Genomic DNA, 13,107 nt, shown 5'->3' with positions numbered 1-13,107 from the left:
TTAATTCGGGCACGGAGGCCGGTATAACGGTACCTGCACGCCGCAACCGAGCAGCTGCGTCATCAAAAACCACAACGGACTGGGCGCGCGCCGATACATGTAACCTTCTTGCTGCAGGTGCATCGCATCGACGATGATACGAAGAGGCCAGCATCAAAGTTAACAGGGGTTGTTACCTAACTTGATGACTGATTGCTTAAGTCTAAATTCCTGGCCTTGTAACCAGATTGCCAAATTTTGGTAAGTGGTATGAGGTCCTGAATCAACAGACAATCTGACCAGAAAGTACCGACGCGAAATCGCCCCGTCATTCGGATTGCATTAAAAACCTGGGGCATCTACGCACCAAGTCACTGCCAACTTTCATTTGCCTCGGGTATCTTTACAAAATCAATAAATAGCGCCAGGTTCTTCTGAATCTCGAATAACCTGCTTTTCGGAAATTTTAAAAAATGACGAAGAACTATTTCCCCATTCCTTCGGTAGTTTCTAATAGCACAATCGAGAGAAATACGAACCCAAATATGGCAGCAACCCATCAAGAATCCGCGAGGTCTCCAGCTTCTATTTTAACCACTTCAGAAATTCTCCAGTCCCATGAGGAAGCTGTAGCTGAACGTAAGAGGCCTCAAGATGGAGGATTCCATTTACCGTCTTTTCTCACAACAATCGAGGCAATCGGGTCTTCTGGCAGCATTCGAGCCCAGAAGCTCGCTGCTAACCTCGCCAGCCTGGAGGCGGGTGTCAGCAACACAAAGAATGCAACAAACAACACCATTCTCGCCTCTGATAGCAAGACTTTAGAAACGTTATCTGCAATCCCTTCCACCCAGCCCCGGTCAAATGCAAATGGCGGATCTCAGAAAGTTGGCCATTCAGAACCGGGGATATTGTCGTATTCTAAAGCCGCGTTTGATGCTACTTCTAGCTCCTCTCATAAGCCAAAACACCCAGGTAGCGTTGTGTCATCTATCATTTCCCATGGAGATGCAAAGTTCGATGACCTCAATACTCAAATAATTGCTTCCATACGGCAAGCACATCCCGGGGGGCGCTTAATCCCACTCGACACTGAAAATCTCGATGTCTACGGGTTTTGCTTCACTGGTCATGCTGAACTTCAGATGCTTACATCCGTAGTCGACGGGACAGGTATCTCGAATTACTTCTTTGCGCCACCACCCAAACGCGCGGCATCTGGGGAAGTAAGTGGTAGAATGGGCCAAAAACCACAATACGAGGCTGGAGTCATCACATATAAGAAAATCAAATGGACGATATACTTTGCAACATGGTCGAAGGGTTTTAATATTTACCAACGAGGTTACGTTGTGCACGATTTGGGTACTAAAGGGGATGACATCGTAGAACAATTTGTTCTAGAGTGCGGTACATGGACCTCCACACCTAAGGAGCAGATCTGGGTATTCGACCAGGGCTTCTGGCAACTCGATGGGGCACTATATAAGTCAATAATGAAGGCAAATTGGGCAGATATCATTCTCCCCGAGGATTTGAAAGAAGACGTTTTGAATGATGTCCTTGGTTTCTATGCTGCTGAAGAAACGTACCGAGGACTAAGAATTCCCTGGAAGAGAGGAGTCGTATTTTATGGTCCTCCAGGAAATGGGAAAACAATCACGTAAGAGATCACCCAGCCCTTCGGTATACATATGTGCGACCAAATTCTAACAAACTAAACGTCTATAGTCTCAAAGCCATCATGAAGGCGCTTTACACTCCCACGGAATCGATCCCTCCTCTCCCTATTCCATCTCTCTATGTGAAGACACTCGCTGGATGGGGACCACCCGAATTCTCTATCCGATCCATTTTTGAGAAAGCCCGTGAACAGTCACCATGCTTCCTCATCTGGGAAGACTTAGATAGCATCATCGACGACTCAAACCGTAGTTTTTTCTTGAACGAGCTTGATGGGTTGGAAGATAACAATGGTATCCTTGTTATCGGAACAACTAATCATCTCGATAGATTGGACCCTGGTATCATCAAACGCCCGAGCAGATTCGATAGGAAATACCTATTTGATAATCCTTCTGATGATGAGAGGGTTAAATACGTTGAGTACTGGCGGTAAGAAATATTTCGCCCCTCTTGTTACGTGGCATTACTAACAATTTTCACAGCCACAAGCTTGGGGACACTCCAATTGATTTCACGGACGATCTAGTCAAGGAGCTTGCTGGTTTGATGAAGGATTTCTCATTTGCTTACATGAAGGAAGCTTTCGTAAGCACTCTTTTAATCCTGGCTGGGCGTAGAAACAATAAGGACGGAGGCGACGAGTGGGCCGCGAAATTTCCAGAAGCAATCAAAAAGCAAATCAAACAGTTGAGAGAACAATTGGAGGCTGAATAAAGGAATACACAGAACAGTATTCCCGAAGTTGCATTTCCTTCTTGTTATTCAGTAACCTAGCAACTAGACTATTCAGTAACATAAAATCAATCCCATTCTTTAATTTCACGTGTCTTCCATCTAACTAGAACCTGGTTTTAAAAACCATAGCTGTTTAATTTGGCCATGGAGGCCAGGCAAGCCAAGCTGCAACACCCTCAAAAGTAGTTCCACATTTTGAGCAATCAAAAGCATGAGCAGGGTTTTGGCCGTGTGGACCATTGAACAAGACATCAACCATAAATTCCTTGCTATGAATTCCAATCGCATGCGCGGAGTGGACCAAGTCATCGACGCCACTGCGCTTTCCGCAGGACGTGCAGGTCATCCTTTCCCTAGTCATATTGTGGGCTGTCATTTTGGCGGCATCGGCTTCTGTAAGAATTTAGGGTTGTGACGTTAGTTCCGAAAGAGAATGATACCGAAATTATATGCAGACAATATGACATTATTTCAGAGAATCTAAGAGCTTCTTACCGTCAATATCGAGAATCTTGGCAACGCTATCGCGCTCGCTGTCCGTCATAATCCAACGGGAGCCGGGTTCGTGTCCCTCCGCGACCACTGGGACTTCATCGACCGTCATATGTGAAGACATCATGACAGTGAATAAAAGGTTATAAATAGAAGGTATATTGAGTAAAGGTTCAGGATTTGAAAATCTTTGGTAGCAGATGATAATGAGGTTTGAACTGGTCAGATTGCTGATGATTTTATGAGAATATATCGAGGGAAATGACCGGGTTTATATAAACTTTCAATCGGATAACTAGAGCACTAATCGAAGCATAAGAGCTGAGCTGAAATAGCTTGCAATAGCTAGCTGAGCAAGACTTTGTTCAGGGCTTGAGAAATTACCCCGCACCTTTCAAGATCTATCGATATCTACGCAGGAAGGGAATTGTACGATAGTACACAAGACACAAAGTATTCGGAAACGAGACTCCGATTGCAAGTCCGACTAGCTATGCGAGCCTGCATATGCAACACCAATCGCGATCACGAAGAATGCGCAGGCGCAGTGAAACCCGAAGAATGCTCGCTAGGCCCTATCAGAACGGGAAATCTAAACTATTCTTGTCCTTGGTTTGGTGATTTCGCCAAATGGAGCAACTATTGAACCCCTCTATTGATAAATCCCGCGGGCCGTCCCATTTTGTATACATGTACGACCTACAGTACCACTCAGATCACGGAAGCTGTACCACATTCCATGTTCTTCGACTACTCTTCATTCCAGGCTTTTTGTGGATTTAATCAATTGGCCCCGAGCTAGCTTGTCAGAGTTTCTGTAAATATTGTTTACTAGTTAGGATTAAATGTGAGATATCCACTCAGTACTCTGAGGTCACGATCGTTCTTGAATACGATGATCTAGACATCTTGTTTTTATGTAGAGGAACTAGTACTAGTGATGATCAGTCAATTGAGGTCGGTCTGATGTTTTTCATTCTTAGACATTTCGATCGAGTTCAACCATTGCAACATGATCAGTTCACTATGTCCGTAGATGCGGGGTCGACCATTAATTAGATTTTGGTCCAACTTGGATCTGCAAATATTTGAGAGGTCCCTGACGTATTCCGTATGACGAAAACCTAAAAGCAGGAGGCTGGAATCAAAATTTTTTATATATATCTCCGATTAGGAAACGTTCTGCAGAATTTTCGGGTTATAACATTTCTTCGATTACGATCGTAACTATCCAGAATAGAAAGGTTTTGTTGGTGTAGTATATCTTTTAAATTTTAAGTTTTTCCTATTTTGTGTGATGCAGAGTCGAGAGTGGGGGTAACACACGAGATGTCGAGACAAATGCGTTATATAATATAATTGTCTGATAGCATATGCATATATGGTGTAGTAGGTCTATTGTAGATATATCTTTAAACTCGACCAACTCTAATTGCAATGTGGTTTAATTGATTAATACTCCGGAATTAAGTCACGTATACACTCTCATCGATATATCTAAAATAGAATGAGACGTCAGAGATATATGCCGCGGGTGTATGCAGCGTTAGCGGTTGAATGCAGCTCGGTGCTACTTGATGTAAGATAACTGAGTCTTGGTGTATACGTATATACGTATATACGTATTCAGCTAGTACGCAGTAGATCACATGCACGCCAAAGATGTTTTCACCGTACTTACGAGGGATCAAGCCCCTATCTTAGTGTTTAATTAAAGGTTTCGTAAGTCTAGTGTGAACATTTACATTTACGTTAGCATAGAGGGCATGTCGGCAAAGTAGGTTAAGTGCCCCCACAGCTTTCTATTACGTTTATTGCGGGCAACTGTCGTAGATTTTAGGGTCCGTTTGTAACATTTCGTCGTTTGACTATATATATGATCATGCTAGATTGGTGTAAATTTGCAAAGTCATATATATGTATATATCTATGCGTGTATTCGTATATGCGTAGATTCTAAACATGTATTTGTTTTAATTTGATCTTACCCAAAAGGATATAGATATGCTCAAAGATTTCATAGGCTAGTCGTATAAATCGTTAACTTAGTTAAGTTTAAAGCTGTATTTGGTTAATATTAATGGGCGGGTTCACAGATGTGGGAACTTTGGATTACAGAGGGAGTGCATGCTTATTGCATTCAATTGATTTGGGCGAGCTGGAATATTCGCATGCTCCTGCCGTGGTCGACAGTAGGTTATCTCGCAAACCAAGTGCCCTTTTGGTCCTTTGTCTTAGGCTAAGGCTATTTCGACAGTTGAACCTCCTAGCGTTGGAAATAATTGGCCTAAGATCTGGTAGTACAAGAAAGACGGGATCGATGAGACATCATTCATTCAGCCGCAACCGGTCCCGGTACATATACATATACATGCACACCCTCTCAATTTTTGATGAACAACGATCCAACTGCAATTCAAGGCTGGAATTTTTTTTTAAAACAAAAATAAAACAAAAAATACAAAAATTAACATAACTATGATTCGTCAGCGTTCGTAAAATTCGGAATCACCCACTGCGCTGTGGTTAAAAGCATGGCTTCTCGATCTCCTCTCATCGCAGTCGGGGTGGCTCGTGGCTGGCTCGAGCGCAATCAATTATGTTCGTCCTCCATGAGATCTGCAGGGTCACTTTGCCACATCGGGAATATATCTCGATCTCGATATAACATTAAATTCGCCTGATGCCGAGTACATCCAACATGCAACAAAAGACGGCACACAAGGAGTTAAGAATGTTGGCCGCCATGCATCATGCAGTCCCTTTCAGCCCAAGTCTCAAATATCGACGAATGGTGAGATGGTGTTATAAACGATCGAGGATCTTTCAACCACTTGGGACGAATCTCCTAAATTAACACTACGTAGATGAAATCTCAATTCTATGCGGATTCGTCGAATGTGGCGTTTCTCTCTCTCTTTCTCTCTCTTTTCTCTCTCTCTCTCTCTCTCAAAGATTGTTTCTCGAAGAACGCCCTCAATTATTTCCAACTTCAAGGAAAACCTGACCAATAGGAAGCATTGGCATCTGGCAGGTCTCTCCGTCATCATTGCACACAAACGGACGGCTCGGGTTTCGGATATCTGGGCGTCGGAACGGGGGGCGCTCTCCCTTTGAATTCATGAAGCCTTTCAACTTCAGCTTCGCAGATTTACAATGACAACATTCAAATTTATCAGGCACATCTAATCCGTTTCTCTAACAAGCCCTTAAGAACTTTTAATTTTGAGGATTGTCTACGGTAGGTATTAGTTTCATATTATTCTTTATTGATAACGGCAAGATCAGTTTGACCTCAGCCGCTTACCCGGCTGAGTTTATTATGATTATCGATAGAGGAAAAAGGCTAAACCCGTCGTGATATCATCAAACAGGCGGAAACGGGCATTGACGCGACGACGGCATGAAGCGTGAGGAGCCCACATTCCCCCCAAAATCTTTTTTTTTTTTGGTGTCTAGCCATTTTGAAAGGAAAGACACGAAATGCTATCGGCTTGGGGCCGTGCGCGTGGGGCATTATCCGACGCACTAACACCAATTGTATGGAACTCGGGGTTCCAGTTTTTTTTCGTCATGCATACCAGTGGGGACGCTATCGATGATAGAGAAGTTGCATAGACTTCTCTGCAAGGTTGGACCCTTCCATCTCATCGCTTAGACAAATGTGTCGCTTTCGTAGGCGAGCTCCAGCTGCATCATCGGAAACATATGGGGGAAAGAGGCTATGATTTGCGATACATCTGACTGACTGAGTATGGGCTCGGACGTATCACAAGATACAAATATTCGGGCTTGCATCGATAGTAATATGTAATTATTACTACCTGTTTCTAGAGGAGATATAGGTAATATGGATTTGAGGGGGCCTACACAGCTACAGGTCATAGGCAACAGATGCTGACCCCGCAATTAATAGTGTAAGAAAGTGTTTCTGAGGGTTTCTAGTTGATAACTTACTATAAGATTAGCTATAATTAGGTCTGACCTTTTTCTCGAGATAATAACACGGGAGACCATGAAAAGCGAGTGGGGGCCCAGCACCCTCGTCGTGTCGAAAATATCTGCACACTCCTTGCCATACACCTGCATTAGACGCAAACTTCATAGGCTATTGTCCACAAAGCGAAGCGAGCATGTAGGGCGGCTTGAACAATGGGAGGACAAGAAATATTTTTCCCTATCTTGCACATCGACAAGAAAAAATTTCTTTGCTTCGAACCAGGAGATTACGGGTGAGCTCATGCAGCAATTGCAAGGCGTATCCAGATGTTCGGGACCATAAACTGGCCTCCAGCATGGCCAAAATCACTCAACTCGATGGTGAGCTCTCTCTCACACTCAATCGATCAATCAATATCAATCAATCAATATGGTCGGCCAACAGCGAAATTCGATGAGAAAAAAAAAAGGCATCAAATCTTGCTTGCCACGCACAGCAATTTTAAACTTGAAAAATCCAACCTCTCCCGGTGCCCTTGGCATTGCATCCCGAGTCGGTATTGGGAGTATACCAATCTACGCAATACTATCTAAACGTTTCCCGTCACGGGCGGGATAAATCCTTTCACTCACCCGTTTGTCGACTGATCCGACTGGATGGATTTCTTTAGTGAATTTAGGACGTGATCCAGAAAGATGATTGACCACGGAATGACACGCTCTCGCGGGTTCGGATTGACTTTTAACGGCATCCAGTTGATGATAGCCTGATGGAAGCCCTCAAAATCCTTCGCAATTGGAAATCATCGTCACTTCTCTGAACCTATCAGGAAATTTAGCCCAATTCTAGTAAATTTGAGCAGCGAATGAGTGTTCTGCCTTCACCACAGGCTTCGTAAGAAAGGAAAATCGTAAAAAATCCTCTTAAGAATCAGGGGAACTTGTTAAGCCAAGCCCTGAACTGGGACCGGGAGACTTCTAACCTGAATAGGACCGGATGTTGTTCCCCGACCCACAGGATTGTTTGATAACAACGGGAAAACCTCAGAGAGGTTTCCGACCCTACCGTCGAAAGTAACGTTGGGCCATTCCGACCCGCCAATCTGGGTAGACCGAGGTCCGGTGCCAAATGGAATACTTCGAATTTTCACTAACTTGATAGGTATCCGATCGAAAAAATTTCTCTTGACGTTGTAGAGATCGGAACCGTTAGCTTCAGAGAAACACAAGATTGAAGCGTGACATTGTTGGAACTGTCCCCGACTGATCTTCGTGGCCCTACGGGCTGTGGTATGACCGGGCCTTACGAGGACAGAAATAGTTTACCTACGGAACCGGTGTCCTCTGAAGGATAGTAATCCACTCGGCCTCAGCTCGGGGGATGTACCGGTACTCTTTCAGCCTTTGATCTTCTTTGGTTTTAAATTTTGATCACGGCAGGTTGCGAGACCATGAAACTGGAAAAACGGAATTTGTATCTAGAATGAAACCAGAAGAACGCCAATATCTAAGTAATTGGTATCTTAGATTTCAACCACCGTGCCGTCGATGATGGCGAGGGGAACGGAACATTCCCAGAGAGAAGGAACCAGCACACCTCCTCAGGTTCCAAGGTACAGGAACCAGTATTTCTTGACCCGACAGTTTGGAACCCAATCAACGCTTTGTCCTACCCATGTTCATACCTAAGCTGTATGAGGAATGGTGTGTGTTTGGGGAAGCGGGAGGATATTGAACCAACTGGGATGCCAAGAGCCTTTTCGTTAACTGGAGGGCTTCCACAAAGAAGAAGTCGAAAAGCAAATATGAGTCTTCTTCGTGATTGTGGATTCCACTATCCCAAAGGTAGAGGAATGGAAACAAAAGCGGGCCTCCAACTACCATGTCAATGTTTCTTTTTTTCCCTTTTCCAAATCCTCGGGGTTGCATACGTGAGCCTTTCCCCTCTCCCTGTCCCAAGGTTTTGGAGCAGGCAGTTTTCCGGTGGCTGTAAGAAGGACCCAAGTTCCAGATTCCTTTATATCTCCAGAGCTACCCTCCTCTATTTTCTCCCTTATCAATTCTATCTTTTTAACTGTCACAGCTCAGACCCTTTGTTCGTTATGACTTTACACTATCTCGACATCATATGCAACTAGGGAATCCCAACAGCCGCTGGGATCGATTTTAGGAAATACCGACAGGGACATTTAAGGGAAATCTTCAACATCAATTATTAGCTATTCACGATGATTAGCGGAGCCGCAGCTATCAAGTAAGGAGTCCTATGGTGCAGGTCTCGGCAGTCGACCTGCTTCTACCCGAATCACAGTCACACTCAGGGTCATGATATTCTACGGAGCTTCACCTTTGCTAACGACATCTGCGATTATAGGTTCGAATGGGCCATGTTGGGATTGACCGTCCCTTTTGTGCTCCTTCGGTTGTACTCCCGCTGCTGGATTACACGCAATGCTTCAGCCAGTGACATCGTTGTCGTTCTGACATGGGTCCTGTTTGCCATTGGAACATCTCAGGACTATGCCACCTATCGACTAGGTTTTTTTCAGGATGGACAGTCATATAATCTAAGCTTGTTGGATAACTTTCTAAATAAAGAAAATCTTGTCAAGGTTCTCAAGGTGTGTAGCAAATACTGCAATGTGGAAATTTCTATATATAAATGTTCGAAACAGCCAAGCTAACTGCCTCAGATATCTTTCACAAACACGATCCCATATTATGGGACTCTGTGGGGAACCAAAGTTTCCTTGCTCCTGCTGTATTACAAGCTTATCCCTGAGTCTATTCCGATTCTTCGACTCGCGTTACACATAACATCTCTTGTTATCGGTGTATCGTTCTTTATTGTATTCTGCCTCAATATGTTCTGGTGTGTTCCTATCGCTCGGAATTGGAGCATCGACAGAGAAGATGCATGCTTCTCCTTTGCTGCTCATGTGCCATACTTCGTCACGGCGGCGCTGCATCTCCTCACCGAGTTTATGCGTAAGTCTTTTTGATCATAGACATCATTCCAATATCTACTTACTGACCTGAGATCTCTAGTCCTCATTCTTCCATTCCCACTTCTCAAAGTCCTCAATCTCACACCGAGAAAGAGGGTCGAAGTTGGCGCCCTTTTCGCCCTTGGTGGTCTCTGCATTGTCTTCACAATCATTAGAATTGTGGAAGTTGGGCTCTCCGTCAACGTCGCCACTATCGGTGTCTGGTCTACAGTCGAACAAGCCGGTGGCATAATTGTTGTCTGTGCTCCAGCCCTACGTGGCCTCGGCACGCAACCTGCACCTCAATCTCAAGTCGATCTCGAAAGTGGGCAGCAACCGTCCATCCATGGTCAAGGATGGTGGACGGCTGGACGCGCTACTCCTAAGAGACGCGATAGCGGGTCTCCGCATGAAATCATTCCAAAGGCATTCCTTAGGTTCTCGGGTACGCATCAATCCGAGAACGCATGGGAGTCTCTTCCAGACAAGCAACCTTCTTCGGACGACATTACTATCGCACATGCACAACGGGTTGTTCCAAATGATCTCTCGTCACAAGCCTCAGTAGAAGAATTGAAGATCACTAAACCGGAACAAACAGTTCAAGTACAGCCAGCATGAACGGATCATGAAAAATAATAGTGCGAATCTCATTTTACATCTACATTCAAAAAAAGTCATTCACGAGGTCACGAGTTCTATGAGTTTCCATATCATGAAACAGAATGAAACGTTCCTGTGATTTGACCTTCCGTCGAGGATGCTACTATTAGCTATTCCACCTCACTGGGCTGGTTCCACGAAGATACGGCCGCCAATAATACATCGGGCGGCGACATGGTTTCGTGTGAGCTCGGGTGGCAGACAACCACACTGTACACCTTCTCTAGCCTATTATGTCCGTTTTTCAGAGAACCCGAGCCAAAAACAAACGGCTCATTCTGAACATGCGGTAATGCATTTAGGCGATCGAGTCTAGCGCTCAGACTCTAGCATTTTGTTGGAGTTTAAAAATTTTTCCCTCTAGATCAAGGGGTTTCTACTAGTACATTATTTTCAGTAGATACTTTCACTTGTTGGTGTTTCGAAAGATGGTTTAACCAAGGATACAAGAAAAAAACCGGTTGGATAGTTTGGGAGAGGACAATGTTGGTTAGCAATCAAGCAAGATGCTCCAACTTTCAACTTTAAACAGAGGGGTCATAACGTTACAAGGTCTAGAACACTATTGTGTCATACCGTTGTACCTAAACATGTACCAATACTTAGATAGTTCTATAGCTAGCTTTTACTCTAAACAATACAAAATTCAATAAAATATCTCACACCAATTACATATTTGGATACCAACCGTCTCCGCTGAAACGATCGAGTTTTTCCGATGTAATATGCCGAACGTGCATTCCGACAAGCGAGCGATAACCACCTACCCGCCTTAAACTAGCGTCGGTTCGTCTCCCGATCGATAGTCTTACTCTCGTACGACCATCCCGGCATACCCCTGGCCTGTGGAAGCGCACATTGATAAAACTCCGATTTTTCCACCCGTCTTTTCCAACCCGTTAAGTAGGGTAGCGACGATCCTCGCTCCTGTGGCACCGAGGGGGTGCCCCAAAGCGATGGCTCCACCCATCGGATTTACCTTTTCCGGATCAATTCCCAATTCCCTGATGCAGTAGACACTCTGCGATCCGAAGGCTTCGTTAAGTTCCCAAACATCAACTTCCGATTTGTCGATACCGGTTAATCGGAGCAATTCAGGTACCGCTACTGCCAGAGCAATGCCCATGAGGCGAGGAGAGACTCCCATGACCGTACCTGAAACGTATTTTCCAATCGGCTTGATGCCTAGAGATTCTGCTTTAGCTCGAGTCATGAGGAGAACGGCAGCGGCCCCATCAGATATTTGGGAAGACTATGTAACATGTTAGTATCATTTACATTCCCGATAATCAATGCTCGATATGGTACTCACATTCCCCGCCGTTGTGGTCCCATCCTCAGTGAATGCCGGCTTCAAATTCCCAAGTTTTTCCATATTCAATCCCTTTCTCACGCCATCATCCCTCTTGACTATCTCCCAGCTTTCTTCCACAATTTCCTTCCCATCAGCGTCAACCTCGCCTTCTTTTTTAACTAATTTCCTCGCATTTACCTCGACCACCTCATCCTCAAACCACCCTTTCTCCCACGCTCCTGCAGCTTTCCTATGACTCTCCATAGCAAATCTGTCTTGCTCCTCCCTAGAAACACCCAATTCCTTCGCTACATTCTCACTTGTAATCCCCATAGGCATCAATACGTCACGCGCATCTTGTATGGGACTCTTCTTCCCCACCCCTTCTGCAACCCGCCATGGAATCCCCCTGTGTGGGAAGTAATCTAAGCTCATGCTTTCCGTGCCAGCTGCTATCGCACAGTCCGTTCCCCCATCCAATCCAGTATCGATATTCGCACGGATGGTATTCGCGAGTAATGTCATCGAATATGCAGAACTGCTACATTGCCGATTAACCGTTGCAACAGTCGTGGTACTCGGGAACCCAACATGTTTAACAGCTGCCGCTGATGCCTTCTGTCCACCTAGTGTTTGTAGAACGCAGCCGACTAGGATGTCTTTGACTTCTGAAGGGGATATCTTTGTACGGTTGAGAGTGGCGGAAAGAACGGTAGAAAGTAATTCTTCCGGGTGAGTAGCTGCGAGGCCGCCTTTGAGAGCCCTGGTGACCGGAGTTCGTAGTGCAGAGGCGATAATTATGTCTGTAGGATTTTTCGCGAGGATCGCGGGGAGACCGCGGGGGAGGGGCATGGCGCACTTCTTTTTTGCAATTGGGGGCGTATATCGCTAGAGAAGTTTATAGCTAGTAAATATGATAATTGAGTTCTACAGATGGTGGAGATATTCAATCTTCAATCGCCCGGTATCAATCGCCCGTATGAAGCTATACAATAGATCGATATCGTGGATTTAACACGGAAAATTGCCATCGTGATTACTGATATGTATGTATGGTTGTTGATAGTGCGTCTGGGGTGGAGGCTGGTTCGGGAAGTGGATTGTTTCGGCTGCAAGTTTCGGATGATGGCGCCGGAACGCTGCAGCAACACACAGGAATGGGCCACAATGATAGAAAGTTGGCATTGCATGATCATGCAAGGTATCAAGGCACGAGATCGATGATCTGGAGAAATTTAGAAAACAAGAAGAAGAAACAAGAAAAAGAAGAAAATAATTTAGATAAATATTAGAAGTAACAGAATAAAATAAAATGAGGTGTCTAGATCTAAT

General features: G+C 44.7%; 4 protein-coding genes across 4 annotated transcripts; 2 read left to right on the top strand and 2 right to left on the bottom strand.

The window, feature by feature from the left end:
• Positions 1-452: 452 nt before the first annotated feature.
• AOL_s00054g152 (uncharacterized protein) lies at positions 453-2,379 on the top strand (the record flags this gene model as incomplete). Its single annotated transcript, XM_011121468.1, has 3 exons — positions 453-1,642; positions 1,711-2,094; positions 2,148-2,379. 3 exons carry the CDS (start codon positions 453-455, stop codon positions 2,377-2,379), a joined length of 1,806 nt encoding a protein of 601 aa, XP_011119770.1.
• Positions 2,380-2,533: 154 nt separating this feature from the next.
• On the bottom strand, positions 2,534-3,016 carry AOL_s00054g151 (uncharacterized protein; the record flags this gene model as incomplete). Its single annotated transcript, XM_011121467.1, has 2 exons — positions 2,534-2,793; positions 2,896-3,016. 2 exons carry the CDS (start codon positions 3,014-3,016, stop codon positions 2,534-2,536), a joined length of 381 nt encoding a protein of 126 aa, XP_011119769.1.
• A 6,043-nt stretch (positions 3,017-9,059) lies between these two features.
• On the top strand, positions 9,060-10,439 carry AOL_s00054g150 (uncharacterized protein; the record flags this gene model as incomplete). Its single annotated transcript, XM_011121466.1, has 4 exons — positions 9,060-9,085; positions 9,206-9,452; positions 9,525-9,819; positions 9,880-10,439. 4 exons carry the CDS (start codon positions 9,060-9,062, stop codon positions 10,437-10,439), a joined length of 1,128 nt encoding a protein of 375 aa, XP_011119768.1.
• An 850-nt stretch (positions 10,440-11,289) lies between these two features.
• AOL_s00054g149 (uncharacterized protein) lies at positions 11,290-12,627 on the bottom strand (the record flags this gene model as incomplete). The annotated part of the gene is made up of 2 exons (XM_011121465.1): positions 11,290-11,733; positions 11,794-12,627. 2 exons carry the CDS (start codon positions 12,625-12,627, stop codon positions 11,290-11,292), a joined length of 1,278 nt encoding a protein of 425 aa, XP_011119767.1.
• Between the last annotated feature and the right edge of the window lie 480 nt (positions 12,628-13,107).

This window comes from Orbilia oligospora (assembly GCF_000225545.1).
Source record: "Orbilia oligospora ATCC 24927 unplaced genomic scaffold scaffold00054, whole genome shotgun sequence".
NCBI classification, from domain to species: domain Eukaryota; kingdom Fungi; phylum Ascomycota; class Orbiliomycetes; order Orbiliales; family Orbiliaceae; genus Orbilia; species Orbilia oligospora.
This window is presented reverse-complemented; position numbering and strand designations above follow the sequence as displayed.